The following is a 22,347-nucleotide window of genomic DNA, read 5'->3' on the forward strand; positions in this document are numbered from 1 at the left end:
TTGCTTTGGGAAGAACGAGCAAGTTTATCAATGTGCAGGCAGATTTTCAAATTAAAAAATGTTTTAGGTTGGAAGGGACCTCTGGAGGTCATCCAGTTCAGACCCCTCACTCAAAGCAGCACTAACCTGGAAGCTGGCCACAAAGACCCATGTTTGCAGCACAGCAGCACGCAAAGTGATTCTTCTTTTCTGCAACCCTGCTCCCATCCAGGCACGCAGCATAGCACAACAGAGCTCCCTTCGCCTATCATGCATTAGGCGGTGCCGCATTCAACTAGATAAGAATTATGAAATAACCTCTGCAATAACAATGTTTGCAGCCTACCTTGAATTTACATTGCAAGGCAAGTCTTACAGAAATTTGGGCCATGCCAACTATATTAGTAGAGCTGCAGAAACACACTTCCCGAGTTCTCTGTGGCCCCTCTTTTTACCTTATGGTTGTCTATCATCATTTCACTTAGTATTCCTAGGCTTCTAACTTGGACTTTTCTAAAAGAAGAGAGACAGAACTGCCTATATCAGGTGCACTGACCACTGAATAGGTTCAGGACAAAACAGAAATTTTGATTAAGTTTCCATCTCACAGAAATACTGACAAATATTGGTAGAAAAAACAATGTTGATTAATACTACTTAACTTTTTCCTTCCATGTTCAGAAAACCCACTAGAAAAAGAATGGACAAGCCCCAAATTCCCATGGAATCATTTCTTCCTGTGAATATTGGTATTTTTTTATTTAATTTCAAATGAGGAGACTAATGCCCAGTGTAAGGTTGACAAAGTTCACCTTCATTCTCCACTTTTTTCCATGATCCATCAATGTTGAAACATGATTTTCTAAAACCACAGTATGAATCTATTGGCTTGAATATGTGTGAATTAAGGGCAAGCACAAGCCATTTCAACTATGACTTCCTTCAGGAAGCAGTATTTTTTCCTGTTTAGCTTGTTGCTCCACTGTTATCCAACAAAAGAAATATCTATGAATTTTCTTATATTTTTACTTTTTCTTCCACATATCTTGCACAAAAATGAAAACCCAATAAAAAAGTATTAGCACTTCAGCCAATTTTTTAATACGCCTGCACTTTGTCAAATGCTTCCACAAATGTGCCTAGCACCCAAAGATCTCAATAAATAAATAATTTTTCCAAGTATTGAAGAAATGAAGGAAGGAAAAATTCCAATTTCTTCTATGAAAAAAAAAAAGCTCTTTTTTAAAAATAATTTCTAAGTCTGAATTCTGAAATAAATTATTCTGGCATTTTTTAAGGGATAGCTTTTAAACCCCGCACTTCCTAGAACCTGTGATCTACTTATGGTTTAAGGGGAAAATGAAGATGACTGTTTTGGATTTTGAGTGACTTATAGATCATCTAAAACTAGGATAGCGAACTCATACTATATTTGTGCGATATTTTGTATAAGGGCCAACCTATCTAGCCATGTTTATGCTGTACCCTATTAAACTTAATAAATCCTGTCAGAGATAAACTTGGCCTCCACTCACAAACCTCCTGATTCCCTAGCTGCATACACAAAATATTAGAAATAGTGCAAATTGGGTCTCCTGAAGTCAAGCCAATGTTCAAAGAGGTCAGAAAAATTGCCATGCAGGCTAGATCCAGCGAGTTAGTCATCCCCGATTTAGGAAAACAGTCAATTCGCTTAGATCTACTTTTGAAGAAGTGTGAAGAGAAGAAGAATCTTACAAGAAGTCATGTAACACCAAAATAGTTGCCTACCCAGTGTAGCATCCTCTAACTGATATAATCAATACATTGAGTCTTTCAAATGAAGCTGGGTGAGGGGAAGGGAGAAACAGCTAATACAGACCAATCTGAGAAAGCCTCCCCAAAGTGAAAGTCTCTGTACCAGCAATTACAGAAGGGAGGTTTATCTGTGTTCCAAATATGTGTGGTTTTAACAGAAATTCTAAATTCAAATGCAAATCATAGGAAAGAGATTCTCTTGTACATTGCCTATAGAAATATACCATAACTATATTTTCAGAACAAAGGGATGATATTGCACTGGGGAGGGAATGGAGGGAGGAGCAGGCGTCTATTCACATATTTGTTGCTGTAAAACCTACAAGGGCATTTGTTCTCCCTTCATCAATTACAGCGACAGAACACTGGAAAAGGTCTTCGTGTTGGAAAGTATGGCAGTTCCAGGCAGGTCTTTAGCAATTCCGCTGAGGACACCTTAGAAGCAAAAATGTTGTTTGCCTCCACTCCTCTGTGAGGGAGGCTGCTGAACAATCTGATGATGCCTGAGGCCTGGGAATCTCTTTATTTCTAGCCATATTCATAGACAGCTCAAAGGTCAATTTTTCTTGGTGTCCTCACCTCCCTTAACCTTTAAAAGAGAGCCCTTCTCTGCCCCTGACTTCATAGAATACATTAATAATCCCTTTTAAATTTTACTGTGCTTACCAAACCAAAGGCAATGTCTACATTATTTTCATCCATTATCTGCATCTTCTACCATTTGATCTCCTATTTCTTGTATGCATGTGACCAGAACTGAATGTCATAACTCTCACTTATTATTCCCTGTTTCTATTTGCCTGTCCTGTTCTCAGATTACATTTGGTTTTTTGCAGTACAGTCGCACTGAGGACTCGCAACCACCCTGCAATCACCCAACATGCCTTTGCACCTTACCAAAGAATCAGAATCACAGAAGAGCCAAGGTTGCAAGGGACCTCCAAAGAGCATCTGGACTAACTTTTCATGGGAAGCATGTCCCGTTCAGCAATGGAATTCCTTGAGTGCTCTAAATCTAAAGCGGTCCAAACCTGAAATTTCTCTTTATTATTCCTTCTATCACTCTGTATTTTTTTTATTATTCTGTTTATTATTTTGCCAGACTATAATTTTTGCAGAGTCTTCCTCTAACTTCTCCAATTTTGCAAAGTGCTTTAAAATAAATATGAACATTAGAACTGGATCATACTATGGATCTGAGCAGTGTTAGATATATCACCCTTCCCTACCCAAACAAACATTTCCTTTCCAATTTCTTTGTTGAAAATAACTAATTATTCACTCAAAATTATGTAGTATATTTAAAGATTGATTTGGCTATTAGTAAAAAAGGCAAGCCTTAAAAAAATTAAATGTGTCTTTAAGAAATGTCAAATAAAAGACAAAATATGATTACCCTGAAAACAGAAGGTGATTTTTTTGTTTTAGTTAATACAACCTTTGATATTTTTTAATTTGACTTGAAGGTATCTCAGAAACTTCCAGCTTGCCATGGATTTAACATGAAGACCCAGGGAAACTGCTGTGAAATGTTACTTTCTCTTGATGACAGCATGCAAAGCCTTAGTCATAGCAGCTTTGTCTTTAAAACATAAACTGTAACAGCAATGTAAGGAAAAAATCATTAATCTCTCATAGAGACAACATGCCCTGTCATAAACAAAGGCACAAATTAAACACTGACTTGGCAGCTATGAGAAATAGCAATCATGATTTACTTAAGCATGGACAAAAAATTTATTAAGGGAGCTTATAGTTCAAAAAAGGGGCAGAATTTTTAATTCTCACACCCTTTGGAAGAGCACTTACTTCAAAATGTTTTCAGTAAGTACGTGCATTGTTAACTAATACTGCCAAAATTGCGGTATACCATATCACAAGCTTCACAGCTCAATTAATCAACGCATTTAAATAAAAAAATTAAGCAGTAGTCAATGGCCCTCATTAATAGTATGCACACAAAGGACTTTCAAAAAATTCTTTACTTTCCATGGATGAAAGAAACACCACACTATGTGATGAGAGGTATAAAAATGAAAATAAGAATTTGTTTCTTTAATTATTCTTGACTCATTAGAATTTGACAAAAAAAGTATTTAAAAATAGGTGAAGTCAATACATGCAAAAGTTCACTTATCAAAACTGAGAAAAATACCCGTACTTCTGCTGACTTTAAAAAAACCCAGCAAAGTTTACTATACTGGATATGTATAAGTAAACTCATTCATTCAACCCTATAAACCTGCTAAAAGGCAGGAACTGCTGACCCAGCAAAAGGCTTGGCGGTTCTTAACTTATCAGTGTTGACATTGCTATTGTATTATTTCTTTAGCCTATTAAAAAAAGGGGGGGCCAACATTCCATCATATTATTTCACATCAGCACTCCCATGGGTCACCGGTACTTGTCAGAACTTGTAAATTTTGCACGAAAGTCTCTGTGATTTGAATTAGCAATAAAAGTATTTCCTCATTTATGATTGCATGTACCAGTGATACACCTATCCAGAAGCTTCAGGGCTACTTAGTATTCTCACGGAAACAGAGCTCTCAAAAAATTTTACATTTCATTTCATTCCAGCATCTAGTGGACAAGATATCCCCTCTGGTGGGGAAGATGCCTGACTCATTAAGAAATCCTTCACAGCTCCTCCATGACTGACACCATTTGACCCTTTTCTCCAGCCTGTTCCTACCCAGGTCCTGTTCGCTCTTCATTTCTTAAGTCCTCGCTCTAGTCCTATTCCTGGTCAGTCCCAAGCTTTAATCCCTATAGTCCTCACACCAAGACCAAAACAGTCTGAAAACTCTAATGCCTAAAAGTGTTACATCTACAGCCACCAACTGTGGAGTCTCATATACATGGAAGGCGTTAACAACTCAGTTGTATTCTACCACAAGGATAGATGAGAGGATTGATCTACTCAGACCATCACCGTGATAAATCTTCCACTGACGATGATGTTTGTCGTTCCCGAATGCCAGACACACCGTGCACAGAATAGAAATGTAAAGGCAATGCAGGGTATGTTGTACAAAATGAGATATCCTGGGGCACATAATGAGATAAAATCTATTACCATAAATTATGAAGTGATTTACGCATAAATGAGGGTTGTCATGAAATTTAATTTTAATGGTTTGATAATCAAGTAAGAAACACAATAATTACCATACCTAAGTTTTTCATTAAATTAAAATCACTGCTAGTGGCAACACTTTTTTGTTAACATACATAATACAATTCCCCTCCAAGAGCTGTCTGCTATATTCTTCCATTTCAGAACAACCTGTTGAATGCCACATTACCGTGATAAACAAGTTGTTTTACTGCTGATTACATCCAAAACATTTCTCCGTTCATAGCAAAGCCCTTTCAACAGTGTGCAGTTGACTACTTCAAGAAACAGCTTTGCAGACAGGAGGCTCTGCCAGTCTAGAAAAATACCTGAAGGCTGAACTTTCCAATAGCATCTATCAGAGAACTTGTTTCCCTCATCATCCCATGCACTATGTTCAACCAGATAGATCAACAAAACATGCTGACACTACAGTGTGCTCTATCAACATCTGTTTTTTTAAAGTGAAGATATTGCCAACATCTCAGCATCACTCACTGCAGCCAGAACTTCAGCAAAGTAACTTGTCTGACAACTTTTTGTCAGGACACCAGCTGTCCAATGTATTTCCCTGTGTATATTAAAGCTTAAAAAACTCTTGCAGATGTAAAGCAGAAAAATTAATTTGATTTTGAATCTAGTTTTGTAATGAACCCTAAATTTATTTTCAGGAGTTCAACCAAGGACCCTACAAAACCCTTGCTCCTCTCTTTTCTTCAACATACCACTTCACAGGAGAGGGAGGGCAAATTTCCTTTCTTCTCCTTCTCTCCTCCAAATGACTCTTAGTTCTCTCTTCTCCCCACTGCAATCTTCTGAGAGCAGAAGACCTCAAAATAAAACATATCACTAATTGTCCCACAATGGGTCACAAAGGACCATTTCAAGTCATATGGAAACCAAAAAGGGGAGTATGAATATCACCAAGTAACATCTTGGGATACAGGGGAAAAAATGAAAGGCTGATCCTTTCCATTTGTGTTTCTGCAGAACATAAAATGATAAAAGACAGAAAAATGAGTGAAGAAAATAACCACCAAGCCCAAATTATCATTTCTTACTATAAAACGACAGGGAGCAAAGCATGTGTTCGTCTATCCTAAAATAGAAGGAAGTGTTGCTTCTCAGAAACACTGCTTATATACATATCCAAGAACAGTTACAATGCACACACAAAATATTCCCAATCAATCGCTTAAAAATTACAGTAAATTGTAAGCTTGAGGTTTTCTGAAAGCTAAAATGATAATCTTTGCTAGTCAGCAAAATAATCTTACTGTACAAAAAGGCATATATTTTTCAGATAGTATTTTAATGGCCTAAAAGACATCACTTTTCCTTAATAGTATAATACCATTTTTTCATACTGCATGCAGTATTATTGGAACAGCTATTATTTCCCTAAGTTAACCAAAGCAAACTCCACTTCAGACCCTAAAGTAGAAAGGGTGTGTAGTATTCTACGCATTTGATCCATTTTACCTAAACACAAATAAGCTGGAGAACAGGAGGGGGCTGGAATGCACCAAATAATACGGATGCTATAAGATGGATACCACGGACTGCCCTGCATGGATTCAGCAAGATTTGGTGGTGCCAGTACTGATCTGCTGATGATCCCAGACTTTTTTTGACATTTCTGCTTCCACCTCCTCCACTTTCCCCATTTCCAGCACCCTGGCCAATTGTATACCTTCGTTATAAATCAATTCTGTTATGGAGAGTGCTTTAATAAGTGTAGCATCCAGAGCCTTCCATTGCCATTCTTCATTTTACGTAAAAGCAACAGAAGAATCCCCTACAAATTCCCTCTCACCAGGCACAGGAGGGCAAAACTTATATTCTACAGCGATGGCTCCACAATACAGAAAAGAGAAGCAACACAACAGAGACTTCCAAGTTATTTTACTTGCTAAACATACACGGTGGGAAGCAGAGGCAAGTGTAAGCAGGATGCAGCATTATCCTTCTTTGTGGGTCTGTAGGCAGAGAATATGAAAACACTTATAGTCTCCAGCAGTAAGAATACAAACGAAGAAAACAATTTCCTGCTATCTACACTTTGTCAGGACAGGAGATTTTGAAATGATGGTGATGAATGGAGGGAGAGTAAATTACAAAAGGAAGCGAGAGTGACCAAAGCTGGCAAAAATGTTATAATTTAAATAAAAGTCGAATGAGGAAAATATTAAGAATGAGGACACAATCAAGAAGGTACAGGGAAGGGCAAAAAAAACCCTGAACTTGACTGAAGAGCCTCTCTTTAAATATTAATGAGATATTAACAAAAATTGATGTCCAAATTAAAAATGATAAAAGGAGAATCTAAGAGTAGGCCTTTTTGGAAAGCATTGTGTGTTTGGACTGAAAACACTTGGTTCAAACGCAAACTCCTGAGAATGACTGTCCTATGTTAAAAAAGAAAGATCTAGAACCATTGCTCAAAAAACGGGAAGAGTTCTGATTTTTTTTTCATTTTTCTTTTTTTCTTTTTTTTCTTGGTAAGATTAACAAAAGCCCTTTGCTAGGAAGGGGAAGCTAATTTTAGGGCCCGGTGTATGTTCCACCTAAGTTTCTGTAGTAGATCCATCAGAATAAAAATTAAAAATCTAAGCAACATACGAGCTATATACACATTGTTACAATTAAAAGCACTTATCATTCAAGAAATAGATAACAAATTAGCTTAGAACTGATAGAAAACTCAGTATAATTTCTAACCAAGGGTAAAACAATAAAATATTTTGCAGTAAGAATAAAAATCACTCTCCTTAAGGGGTTTAAATACTTGCAACAAATACACAATCTGCCTTGATAAATGACTGTTTCAAAAGACTTATTGAAAGCGTTTATATTCATTACAATATAACGATTTAAGGATATTTAAACTTAAATTATTAAATCCATAGGAAAATAAAAGTAATTCAATCAAGGAGATGCAAAGTAATTTTATAACCTTATTTGTAGCATTATTTCTATCTGTCACATATTATCCCCAAAATTGGGAGTGAAAAATTTCGAGGAGTTTACCAACTACAAAAATGATGGGAAATAGCAAGAGGCATAAAAACAAAATTACAAAACAATATGGATAAGTACATGAACATTTTGGTGAGTATTTAGACTGCTTTTAAAAAAAGAAAAAATTTCTAAATAAAAGGAACAAGCACTGTATGTTACTGATATATTTGACCATTCCTTGATAAAGTAAAATTGAGAAAATTCAGTCTTTGCATCGATGTATTTTCTTGTGGTTGTGCTTTCTGAGTCACTAAGGCAAAAAGCATTCCAAATTTGCTGCTATTGTTACCTATTCCATACTTCTTTTTGACAATTGCATGCCTTGCAATTGATGTGGTTTTCTTTGAACTTAATATTCAGACTTAGATTTGAAGACGTGAAAGTATCTCTCTTTAAATGTTTATCAATTGCATGATCTAAGACTGCAGCACAACTCTCCCAAAGAAGACAACTGTGCAGATAGCCCATGACCAAAAAGAAACATTTCCTTTTTCACAGTTTCATCTTTTTAAGATTAAAATGGTGTCATCTAGATGTAATGATCATCTAAAGGAGATAAACCAAGCAACCTAGGGTATAGCCAGCAGTAGGAATCCTAGGTAGATATATTATGGCAAATAATGGTTATAGTTAGCTACAAAATGATTTTTACATCACCATAGTAGGGTTGTAAGAACCAATACAAAGAACAGCCTACTTAATCTAAAATATTTTTTCCTCAGAGACTGTGATTGCTTTTTCTTCAATTCTATTTTTCTTTCCTGCAGTTTTCTTTCTACAAAAACTGATGAAATGGCTGGGAAACCACATAAAGAAAAGACTATTTAAAACTGGGAAAGGACTAGTGAGATCAGGTTTTAACATCAGAACTACATTCAGAGCACATGAAAATTATATTAAAACATTCTACAAAAACAAGTTAAATGAGCTGTACACCTCAGAACCAACTATTTTGTTTTTTGTTATTTTCAGTACTGCCAGATTCATAGCCAGAATAAATTCACTTGAGATATGGCTAGAACTCAGTGACACACCCTGAAGAAAGTAAAACTCTTATATTCTTTGACATGTGTACAATGTTTAAAAAGAAAAGCAGGCCCCAAATATCATGAATTGTGTATAAATAAATAATAAGGTTGAAAACAGGGCCCTTTTAATACTGAAAGCACTTACCGCTGACATTCCCCAGCATGCAGAATTAAATCTTCGTTATTCCTAGCACTGATGGTCAACTCATGTTCTGTAGAATTGAAGACATCAAGAAGTAGATGGCATTGCCGGGTGCTGTTCAGATGAGGGGGAGAAAAGAATAGCACAATTTCAATAACACACTGCAGAATTATTATACATCTAGCCGAATTAATTTTTATACATAAATATATTTGCATAAATATACATACATTCACATACATATGTTTTATACCCTACTCCAATTATAGGAGTATCTTACTCATTTACCAAAAATAACTTTTTTTAATAATGGGATTTCTTTTTTTTTTTTTTACTAAAACTAGACAGAAGCATATATCCTAAAGAGATGAAGTTCCCTGACAACTACAACCTGCACAATATTAAGCCCCATAGCATATGATCATCTGTATATATTCTCACTCTGCAGCTTTCAGATTCACTTCTATGGAAAAAGCCACAGATTTTTTTCAGTTCTTTGGGCATTCACATGAAACAGTTTATTATTTCAAACTACCTTGACATTATGTTTTTAAGAAACAAATTTACAAGCAAAAATTTAAATCCTTGCCCACTGTCAGGAAGCAATTCTATTTACTACGACAGCTGGTTTGTCTACAGACCAAAGCAAGCTGGCAACTAGAGCACTTTTCCACTATACCAACTACTCTGAGACAGACAACTCTGTCCTTTCTGTAAGAAAGGCAAACACAGGGACCTCTCACAGAAAACCTTATATTTGTTAGCTACTATCCTTCAAATCCAAATTTCCTTAGAAGCATTCAGTGTAAATATACCAACTGCATTTCTGGTAACCTTAGGAAATAATTCTGACAAAGCTACAAAGAAGAAACTTTATTGTAAATTTTTATTCTCATTAACTTTTCTTCCTTGTGAAACAGCACAAATAGCAGCATTGAGTGATTATAATATAATACACACGGAGAAATATCAGAACCAGACACTAAAATGCCAAAACCAACCATACAGCTGCAATAATGTTTCATCAGTCTACTCTGAAATTCAAAACTTCCTAAGAAGCTACTTAAAACCAGAGAAATATCCCATCCTTAAGCATCACTACAATTTAGCTTTAGCTATCAATGACTTAGAAGCTTAAATGCACATATAATGAAATTAGGTGACATTGTGAATTACCGTAAAAGTAGTATAGCCATTGTACAAAGATTACAGATAATTTCATCCCATATAATTGCTAGCATAATCAATAAGTAGGGAAAAGTAACTTGTATTCCGTGTCAGAAGTAGAACCCACCAGCAGCATTAATTTGAGAGAGTTCACTTGAAATCAGAAGCTCCCCAAAAGGGAAGAAAGAGGAATATGTTAGTAAGGTGAGAGTCGCCAGAGCCATTCTTCGAACAATATGCATATTCAAACTAAGATACAGTTGTGTGTCTCAGGCAACCAAGTATATTATCCTATTGCATAATAATTTACAATTAAACTCAAATGCCAGCCATTCCAAAGGCAATTAAACTAAAGAGTTGCAAGAGTTGAAGAACTGCTCTTCCACTTTGGAAACAGGTTCTCTGGTTCATAATACAACTCTCTTCAGAAAATCAAGAGATATCATTTTCGGAGCATATACAGGAGGCACCCTGTTGCTACCTTGCAAACCTTTGAGATGGGAACACTGTAGGACAAGCACAGGAGCTTAAGGTTCAGGTCACAAAAGTGATAGCAATGGCACATGCAGCTAGGCATTAAATGACAAGCAAGCACTGCTTGGGGACAGTAGCACATCTCTAGCAAAAGTAAAAAGCAAAAGTGGGGGTGGAGGCTTTTTTAATATATATTTTAAGGGTTTTCACTCTCTTTGGGTAAAACCCCAATGAATACTGAATATAGAGAAGAATGCATGAAGGTAGCTGAGTGCCTGAAGCAAACATGTCAAAACTCAAGAATTTAGAACAAACAAGGAGTCATAGCTCTTATTAGAAACTCCCTTCCTTATCAGCTCACAAGAAAGAAATGACTGGAAAGGCAGTATTCGAGTCGGTAGCTATCCTGTTACCAGTAAGGAATGAAAAGGAGAGAATTTTTAAAAAAGCCTGGCTTCCATCTCATCCTTGGGAGTGTGGGACAAGACCTGTGAAGACACAGCAAACTTCTGCCTCTCCAGTAGATATGAAGTTACAATCTGCAAGAGAGAATTCTAGTGTAGACTATGTTTACAAAATTCAGCATGGAAGGAATTTTTTATTTATCCCATAGCAAAACCAAACAATTGTCTGAAATAACATTCAAGCCTTCTGCAATATCTTTTGGCAGCAGAATCAAAGTTTTGTAAATAAAACAATTCATGCCATAAATATAAAGGACCTATATAAGAAGCAGCCCTTTGGGACTAAACACCATCACTAATACTAAAAATTCTCAAATATGAACTCTTGGGCTATGCAGTGAAAATTATTCATCATCATGACGTTTATTTCATCCTCTTCAAACACTACACAAAACAGACATGTAGGGGAAATAATTATTTCCTTGTCAATTTTAAGTTAATTCTCCAGGGAAATCTTTAATTAAAAAAAAAAAAAATCAAAGTTACAGAATTATTACAGTACTTTGAAATCTTCTAAGAATAAGATACAGGTATAAAAAGATTGAAGGCAACATTAAGACTGTAGAAAAAGATAGCATTAGACGTTCAGAGTAAATACAGGACAGTGTCAAAGAGACTATTAGAGCAATGAAAACCAAACACAATTAAAGGTTATGAAAATATTTGCATTAAACCAGTAAGCTTCAAATACTGAAAGCTGTATCCAAGTAAGGAAACCAAGACAAAGCATAAGCTCGGCAAAATTAGAGGTAACAACATAATAAATTTAAAAAGGAAAAAAGAAACCTTCAGGTTGTTAAAGAGCAATTTGCTAAAGATCTGAAAAGTAGCATGATTTTTTGGTTTTTTTTTTTTTTACAGGTGCTACAATCAGTAGGACTGTGTCGAACTGATGATGCTGAGATATGATCTGGGTGAAAGTGGAAGTTCCAGGAAAAGAAATAATTAGCAAGCAAGCCAAATTAACTATTTGTATTAATTTTCACTACAGGTGAACTTACAGAGGGCCATCCTTTGCAAGACAGAATTAAAGAACCTATTTCAGAGTGTCAGTAAATGAGATTTGAGAGGCAAATCACATTCATGCAAGTGTGACAAAGGAACTCCAATATGATTTTGCTGAACTGCTACATATAAGTCCAGTCAGCAATCTGTTGCTTAAGGTAAGCTCTTTACTAGACAATTTCAAACATCACGTTGCTTTAGGCATTTTAAGGCAATTGAGTAAATCTTAGACCATTAACCCCAGCCTCCGTACTGTGTAAATTAATTTAAAAAAAAAATAAAGTGTTTTAGCTTATAAAAACCTTAAAACATTCAAAATAATAAATGGATTTAAGATGATTAAAGTATATACCATAATGGCCTACTGAAATTTTTGGCTGAGAAATATCAGTCACAAGCCACTGATTCCTGGAACTGGGAAAGACTATCCCACATTTACACAATTTCTTCTTCCTTTTCCAAACTATCCACCACCATATAATAGTTTACACTAAATATTTAGTGGGTTGGGGAGGGAGGTACAGAGTGAGTCACTGGCGAAAAAACCACTTTGAGTAGATTTTGAGTCCTCTAAGTCTATTTAAGTAGATGCTAGTTACCATTCATTCCAGAGTAAGCGGAGAACTCCATCTTCAACATTTCACACAACGTGCAGGGTCATCAGTGGCTTCCCATTCTTTTTTGAGGTTTTGGGTCATTTTGCTTTTACTAGCTCCTTTTTACAGTTTGGGTCAAACACATCTAAAATAAGTCAGTTTGTGTTTGGGTGTTTTGGTTTTGTGGTTTTTTTTGTCCTCCAGAACATCTATTAAGATTGCATGCTATCGTCACACATAAATACACACAAAATTAAACTGTCATTTAGTTTTAATCCATATACTTATGCACTTACAAGCATTTAAGAAAACAATATGAATCAGTACAAAGTTTCCCATTTCTGCAAAACCTGAATAATCTGCTCTTCATGGATTATTCTGGAAGATACAGGACAGAAATACACCATTGCACCGCAAAAATCTCCACTCCCATATATCCACATACCTATCTCCTCATCATACACCCCCCAAACCACCCAAAGCTTTCTCACCTGTCCATCAACCACAGTGGGCAGTGCCATGTTTTTTGCTGGCCTTAAGCACAACCATGCCAATTGGTACAGAGAACAGAGCAGGTAACTGCTGAGTCCCTGCTTCTGCCTTTCCTCACTGGGACATAAGTTAGGATACCTCTTCTCTGTCTGGTTACCAATCTGCAGGAATATATTGAACTTTTCCCTGAAGCTGGCTGAAATCAGTCAAAATTTAGCAAGGGGAGAGGGGGAAACAGTTAAAGTGAACATATAAATTTCATTTCCCTAGGAAATAAAATATAAAATTATCCAGAAAAATACAGCAGACACCACAAACACAATGTCTGTCTTTTCTGAATGGAATGATACACAAATTATTGCATTATGTTAAAAGTCCAAATCAAATGAAGATGAATTAAAGCTGTACTGGTCTGTATATAGACTGTAGGATAAAGAAGAAAAGTCCTTGAAAGGGTTTTACTCTTCTTTCCATCTGTCATTTCGACGCTAATGGAAGGGAAATAAGCCTGGGTCAAACAAACAGTTTCAGAGCCTAAGTGGAAGAATACTAAAAATTACAACATGCAAGCATTTTCCATTTCAACTATCTTCCTTATTTGTCCATGGTGTTTCCTTTAGAACTATCTACCATAAATCTCATGTTGAAGATTTTCTTTTGCAAGTAACACAAAAATCTATGGATCAGAAGGTTGTACATGCAAAAACTAGAATTACAAAGTAAGTTATTTTCAGTTGGGTGATTTATAATCTGAAGGTCTTAAAATAACATGCAAAATTAATTCAATACTCATTTCAAACACTAAAAAATAAGAATTCTTAATCTTTTCTTGAAAATTGAGTTAATTCAACAGTGTCTTGAAGCTTTACTGTATAAATTAATTTCTGTTATCCTCTATTGCAGAATTCAGGATATAACACAAGCGAAAGTTAGTGACATGATGAATCATGCTGTATTTAAAAAATCTTACAGTGACAGTTCTGATTCCAAAAATAGTCACAAAACTGGGGCTATGGGAACTTAAGGCAAGAGACATTTACACCGCAATCTAGAAATTTCTTTCAGCGGTGTTGCGATTACTGTTCCAATCCACTCTGAAATGACAGCAGAGGATATTCTTCAGTAACATTTAACACAGTATTAAAAATGAGACGCAGCTGCCATGCTCTAATGATGGCTCACTTCAGTGAATAATCTTACTGCAGTTCTGTTTCTAGCTTAGTTTTAAAGTCAGTTTAAACAAGAAACACTCAGGGGGGTTTGGCAAGTTATCTACATCCTGACTCAGCTCAGCTTCCTCATCGACTGAAATGATGGAGTGTTTTCACATCCACACTTTTGTTTGCTTCTTTTCCGTTTTCTTTAAACAGGTATCACTACTCAAAATGAGACATCAGAAACTGAAGAGAAGCATTGGCAATGATGACAGGCAACGGCATGCCAGATGACAACCCTATTCTCCAAAATCCACTGACAAACACAAAGAGCAACATAGCAAAACAATGATCTAGAGCATCTTTGTCGGTGCCATTGTGTTTTCAGTGGGGTTTTGTCGTGGCTTAACCCCAGCCAGCAACTAAGCCCCACGCAGCCGCTCACTCACTTCCCCCCGACACCCAGTGGGATGGGGGAGGGTATCGGAAAAAAAAGTAAAACTCATGGGTTGAGATAAGAACAGTTTAGTAGAACAGAAAAGAAGAAACTAATAATGATAATGGTAACACTAATAAATTGACAATAGTAATAATAAAAGGATTGGAATATGCAAGTGATGCACAATGCAATTGCTCACCACCCGCCAATCAACACCCAGTTAGTCCCCAAGTGGCAATCCCCCCGCCCCCACCCCCCCCAGTTTATATACTGAGCATGACATCACACGGTATGGAATGCCCCATTGGCCAGTTTGGGTCAGCTGCCCTGGCTGTGTCCCCTCCCAGCTTCTTGTGCCCCTCCAGCTTTCTCGCTGGCTGGGCTTGAGAAGCTGAAAAATCCTTGACTTAGTATAAGCACTGCTTAGCAACAACTGAAAACATCAGTGTTATCAGCATTCTTCTCATACCAAACTCAAAACCATAGCACTGTACCAGCTACTAGGAAGACAATTAACTCTATCCCAGCTGAAACCAGGACAGGTTTCTTTAATTCAATTTAATTTTTATTAAATTCTCTAAAAATTAAGCTTCCGAGACTAACTTTAGATGATTAAGTCAGATTACACATCTTACTGCTAAAAGGTCTTCTCATATACTCCAAGAACTGTCCTCATCTGACTTCTCCCAGTTGTAAACCTTTTCAATTATGCTAAATATTCCCAGCACATCTATAAATATTTGCAGATTTATGTTCTCACGTCTTCATGTGCCAAACCATACATATTTAACATTTTGATCTCAAAAATCAATCCTCTCAATCTGTAAGCTACTTTTTGCTGCTCTTCTGTGAACCCACTGGAACATTAAACCATTAGCAGAGTTTAAGGTTAGCAAGATGATTTAACTATTGGATGTAACCTCCCACGTGTCATGGGTTCCCACTCAGTAGAATCTATATTGAGCTCAATGGTGTGTGTATAAATAAAGAATACATTCTAGAAAGACATCCAGTCCTGAGAACATTAAAAAATGGTTATTAAATCCACTGCTTGACAGATTTTTCTAATGGTTTATCAGTCTAATTGATCAAAATGAGGCCTTTATTTGTAGTTGAATTTGCCTGGTTTCCATTTTGACTGGGTTTTATTACTATTTTTCATTTAAAAAACAGTTAATTTAATACTAATTATTTTCTCCATGTAGAAACAACCATTCATTTTCAACAGGTCATATCTTAGCCTTCCTCCAAACTAAAAAGAACGCTCTTTAAGCACCCAACCAAAAGAGTTTTTCTCCACCCTTCAAAGCTCTATGACATTTGAACACTGAAATAATGAGAAACAGAAGACTAGAAACAGCTGCCTGTCAGTAGGTAGTTGATTCTCATTCTGAAAGTAGCAAATGTGAACACTTAATTTAAAAATTCGGCTATGTAAAACCCAGAAGTATTTCAGAAAACATTACAGAACTTTTTTATCATGTAATGAAAATGTTTGTTAGAACATGGTGAAGAAACATGTTGTTTACTCTTTCCCTTGTATGATTTGTAAATATATAATGATTGGGATTTCTAACACAAACCTGACTGCTGAAGAGGCTGTGTTGCAACGTGTTGTAGCAAAAATGTGGGCAACCCTGGAAACTGGAATGGAAATTCTGAAAATTATGTCCGATTTCATTAAGAATCAAAGTTTTACCCTCCAAACTGAGGACCTCCTGAGAACCCTCAACATAGTCAAGATTATTCTTTTTCAGTCTCCAAACACTTCAGTGAAACCAAGTTGGAAAAACTGGATCCTAACTTTAAATACAAAACAATGAATGATCTTAGTCTGGGGAGCACACTGCAGGCTTTATTATGAACTGATGTCTTCTTTACAAAACCAAAACATTTCATTAAATTATATACATTAATGGTACAAAGGAAAATTAACTTGAACCTACAAGTTAGATGAACTGACACTTTGAATTTAACAGTGTCAGACCTGCTGCAGTTCCTTTTTTTTTTTTCTCTGACTCAATTACAAGAACAGAGTCTAAGCCTCTGCACTTGCCAAAAGGGATCTGCAGCTGATGTCTCGTCAGCTGTACAGTAGTTTTAAGATAGGAAGAAAAGTCTGCTGCCTCAAAAAAATTAAAAAATTTACCTTGTTCATCATCTTGAATTTGTATGTAGAATTCACAAGTAAGAATATTCTTACACACCTGGCCCAAAAGTGAAGGCGGTATCCCTGTTGCACTGTGGATTGACTTCATCTACAAATTCAGACTGTCTAACCACCTTTGTAATAAGCAAGACCAAGATATTCTGACCTTTGTAGATGGCTCTTTTTTAAGACAGTTTTGTATTGACGGCAAAACGGCAAGGGACACAAAGAGACTAATAGGCACCTTACAGCATGCAGAGCACACCTTACTTGAATTCTTACCAAATGTGTGGAGTGAAGCAGCATGTTTTCTGGCATTTTTTCATGCTCTCTGCTCTTTAATAAAGGCAATAAAGAAGGACATTCAGTGCCTGCCAAAATTGGCAGATAATGACTTTGAGAGAGTCAACACGTATAAAGGAGATGGTTCAAGACAATCTAGCTAGCACAGGCTTCAACGGCAGACTTTCTTGGAGCTAACAGTATGTCGAAATAAAGAAGCATATCACATGAAACTGTAAACAGAACGCTTCCCTTACACTGAACCATTAGCATCAGATCTCCTGCTGGCAGTCTATAATCTGCTAGTAACTGAACTGTTTTGAGGCCTGAAATCACACCAGTAGTTTTGGGGCTAAGACCTGATAAGGAATCGATTAACATGATATGTCTGGTTACAGAAGGCAATGAATACAATTTTACTATATAGATTTATCTGCATTGTGTGGTAAATAAACAGTCAAGCAAGTAGATCCCTGAAGCCCTTTAAGACTTCAGTCACCTGCAGGTCAGTGACCTGTAGGACAGACTGGGAAAACTTTCAACATTAACTCATTATCTCTTATAACCTATATCTGGGCTGCTTTAAACACCTGCGTTCTTGATTACGCATCATGGGACAGTCACCTCCAGGCAAGCACAAACAAGCAGAATCAAGGATTACAGGTAACATGATCAGAGGCAAACAATTTCCTAGCACAAGGTTGTTCTGCCAGTCTTTTTGGATGCAGGCAGCTGAGACAGCATAGGTTGATATACCCACTGAAAAACCTCGGAGCAGATTATGGCCATTTACTGACAGAATATCACCTCTTCCAACAGGAGAGCTGATATCTGAATCAGAATTAGGCAACAGATTGGGCACTGCAGCATGTTAAGGGCTGCATGAAGCTAACCACGGATGCCTCTACAGACCAGCATAGATAAAGGTTAAAAGGACCTCTTGTCAGGATTAAATGCATCTTAAGATATACTGAAAATGCAGTTAATGAAACTTCTCTCTATAAAGCAGAAACCTGTGCATGAGTGGAAGACATGATTTTGGCTAGATATTTAGGGAAACAAGAAAAAAATAAAATCCCCAGTTGTTTCAGTGATATTTCCCCTGCATATCTGCTCAAGCAGCTAAATAAAAGAAACACCAATTAAGTTTGGAAGACTTTTACATAAACCACAAACTTTATTTTACAAGTGGGGGGAAAAAAGTGATTTCATTAACATTTTTGCTTTTTTTTTCAGTAAAGGCCTAGGGGAAGAATCAATGTTCAATTTTTTTTACTTTGCTTTGACTTTTTAAGCCCAGCAGCTAGTAGCTATTGTTTCTTAATTTTGTTGAGGTAAAATGTGAAATAAAACCAACAAAAACATAAAAGAAAGGGGAAAAATTTAATCCAGAAAATGAAAGTAATGATAACTTTCATTCTGAATTGACAGCTGAGAAGGTAAATTATAAAATACAGTTTCTCATAATGACTAAACAAAAATAGCTCAGTGCCTCAGATAGAATTTAAGCAATGAAATCTCAGCTGTAAATCAAAAGGAAATCAGATTCAAGAATTTAACAGAGCAAGTGAAAGTACAAAATTTGACATTATTTACTGTCATTGAGTCTCAGATATTGGCAGAGATGATCAACAGTCAAAAATAAACTTTGTTTCATTTAATGATAAATAGTTATCCTTAGCAGATTGGAAGATGACAAATTTTTGCTATTTTTCACTCTAAAACATAATATCGAATTACACATGACTTCTGATGGAAAATCAACATGGGGAAGCACAAGAGTAAAGGAATGGTGTTACTGATCACTAAAGCTAATAGTATGGAACAAACAACAAGGGATAATAAGCACTTAAAACCAAAATGCATTCATGACTTAACAGACAATATATACCTAATGTAACAAAAAAAGATTTGAACACTCTTTTGACAAGTCTTGCAATAAAACATTTCTGAAAAAAATTTAAATATTACAGTATTTTCCCCCAACCAAGCAAAACTTATAGGCACCCTAATTAAAAGCAGTCACATCTTTAACTACACCTTCAATCAGCAAATCACTTAAAATAAACTTTCCACTGACTTAAATGCTGATCGGTATGATGAACAGGCAAAGAATGAAGCAAATGCATACAATATGAGCTGAAGCACTTGGTTATATTGGAGCCACTATACATAGCACCTGCTGCTATAAGACTTGTGAAACTGTACACAGCTGAACAATGCAGAAACTCTACCTTTGAATTAGCACCTCAATCTATTTTTAAAGATTTCAGGATTAAATACTTTCCACACAGAGTAAATTCCTGAGAATAGATTGACAAGACAGGGGTAGGATAACCTTGTCTTACACAAACCACAGCTGGGGAAACCTAGCACAAAAAGCCAGCTTACCAACAAGAGAGTTTCAAATAAAAGTATCATGTTATATTTGAAGCTTTTATGGAAGGTTCGCAGCTTCACACCCAGGCTACTCTGTGACTATAAGAAAGGAATTGCAGTGAACCACAGAGCAGTCGTGCTGCCCATTTAAAAGTATACATAGGCATAGTACAAAGGACATTTCTGACACTGAATGAGGAGGACTATGCATACAAATAATAAATGCAAACCAAGTATTTTAACCTGTATCATGAACCTTCTTGAAAACTATTTAATATAGATGCTGTGGTACTTCCAGGCTGATCAAGAGAGATCACTTATTAAACCTTGAAAACCTTACAAAGGCCTAAGAATGTGCCATTGCAGGGATGAAACTCTGAACATCATTAATAAGGTTCCTGGAATTTTGCAAACACCTGTTCCAGATACTATGTTCTGACTTTGCAAGTAGCATTAGATTTACTTTACTAGAGCAGTTCCTAAAAGAATAAAATTATGCCTATTACGCTACACTTTCAAGCAGCAAAATGCTTGACAAACTTGCTTACCAATAAAGTCATAGAGTTTTAGGTCTCTTTTAAAAGAGCTGGATGCAATCTACTCATTTAAAAAAATTCTTGTTTGTCTCATTTTTAAACAATTTTTACAAAATCTATTTCAGGGTTTCGTTATCTTTGCCTAGCCTAAAATTTCCTTGCTATATGCGAAGGTCATTATTTACTGTATTACCTGCTGTGAAAGACAGATACCTATCGTCTTGGCAGTGCCATTTATGTAATGAAAAATTCAAGTCCCCTGTCAGTCTTTTGCTTCAGCAAGACTAAGAGTTTTTTTATGCTTATATTAAAGCATAAGTCACCTTTTATCACTCTTCTTGCTCTACTTTCTCTAACTTGCCTACTTTTCTTCATGTTTCTCCAAGTTCAAGCCCCAAACTTCTCTTGAGGCTTTACTTCTTTTGTTCACAGGAACAAAAGAAACACTTCATGTTTTGCACACTATGTTGCTGTCCACCCATCCTTTGACATTTTTGCAATGGTATGATACTGGTGACTCATCGTTTCTTTGAAAGTGAAATACAATCCCAGTATCTCCTAGACATATATTCTCTTCTTGCCTATCTTTGGGTTTTACTTCTGAAGTCTGTCATGAAAAAGGTCCTAGGACCAGTAGGAATCTCTTGGATCAATTCAGTTCACTCTAAACTATTAGTAGTAGTATTACATAACTGTGATGAAATAATTTCAGACTTTAAACCAAACAATATGCTTGCTCGCACTATGAACACTGGCTTTCTTTTCAATAATCCTCCTACTTGATAGTTGGTACCTGATTATTGCAAGGGGATTTTTAATAAAAGCATATTCATGTTCAATTTGTAACAATTTTTTCTTGCACTAACTTTATCCTTCATCTAAAAGAGTATTTCCTTCTCCTTGATATTTATACCTCAGAAGTATTTACACACTGAAACAAAGTCCATTCTCAGTCTTCTTTCTTCCCAACAAACCCAAGCTCATTTATTCATCTTTTGAATGACAGCTATTCAAAGGCCACCTCTGGAACTCCCAGAGTTCAAATACATCCCAATTATTTAAAGATTATAGAGTATTTCACTATTAGCATAGATGAACTTAACATGAACAAAAAATTGTTGATTAAGGATCGGTATAATCATTAACTTACAGAATTCATTTTTGCAAAAGGGGCTTTGCTTAAGCAGTATGTACAGCAATGCAAAATTAATAAAAACATGCAGAATAGGAACTGTGTATTTAGCAGCAAATAAAGACAATTTTAGAAAAAAAATTTATTAAAACTGATTGCACTCAGTGGCTGATGAATTTTAGGCAATCAGATTTTCGTGATTATGGCATTTGACCACCATCACATGTTACCATGATTTTAAAACTCACTACAATATGTGAAACTACTCTGTGGCTTACAAAAGAAAGCAAGCACCAAAGGAGAGAATGATTACAGTTTATTCCTCACATCCAAAGATGATCATTTACACATGCATTTTGGGTAAGATTCTGTTAGACAAACACAAAACAATGTAGTGCACAACACACCACAACAGCCAAGAGATATAGAAAGGAGTCATCAAATTTTAAAATAAACAGGAGATATCCTGTCTCTGGTAAAATAAACCATCATGAAAAAACGTTTGAACCTCAGAAATTGTCCAATGCACATAGATTGCTTTAATCATAGTCTGCAGTTGAAGGAGGTTACACTCCTAATGGAGGAATTTTGAACATTTGTTCACATAATTTTTATCTACATGTTGCTGATCATATCAAAAGTTTCCAGCATGGTCTTTAAGTTACAGCCGACATAATAGAGACAATGAGTCAAATATACAAGAGTCAAAACAAGGCTTACCTTGTTGCTGGAAGGGTACTAACACGCGTAAAGAAAACAGACGGCTCTACTTCTACATGAAGGCCTAGTGAAAGGTTCCGGTAATATCCTTCAACATGTCCTGGTCCACCAGAGTACTTAAAATTCAAAATGGCTTCCAGCGCCTAGAGAAATAAAAGTAAATTACTTATTAGGTATGTTTCATTACTGTGCATTTCACAAGTTCAATTAAAATAGACCACAGAAGTGATTTACCAACAAAGTTTCTATGCCCTCAAGAATTTGCTTTCCTAA

The 22,347-nt window shown here is 36.0% G+C and overlaps 1 protein-coding gene across 1 annotated transcript in view; it reads right to left on the reverse strand.

The window, feature by feature from the left end:
* The window catches only part of TRAPPC9 (trafficking protein particle complex 9), a 517,140-nt gene that overhangs the window by 313,462 nt on the left and 181,331 nt on the right, over nucleotides 1–22,347 (reverse strand). The window contains exons 17-18 of the mRNA XM_010584242.1: nucleotides 22,075–22,217; nucleotides 9,089–9,199 (exon numbers count right to left, since the gene is read on the reverse strand). Of these exons, the coding sequence (XP_010582544.1) occupies nucleotides 9,089–9,199; nucleotides 22,075–22,217 (254 nt within the window). The remainder of the gene's footprint in view (nucleotides 1–9,088; nucleotides 9,200–22,074; nucleotides 22,218–22,347) is intronic.

This window comes from Haliaeetus leucocephalus, unplaced genomic scaffold, assembly GCF_000737465.1.
Source record: "Haliaeetus leucocephalus isolate CR32 unplaced genomic scaffold, Haliaeetus_leucocephalus-4.0 Scaffold953, whole genome shotgun sequence".
Classification (NCBI taxonomy): Eukaryota; Metazoa; Chordata; class Aves; order Accipitriformes; family Accipitridae; genus Haliaeetus; species Haliaeetus leucocephalus.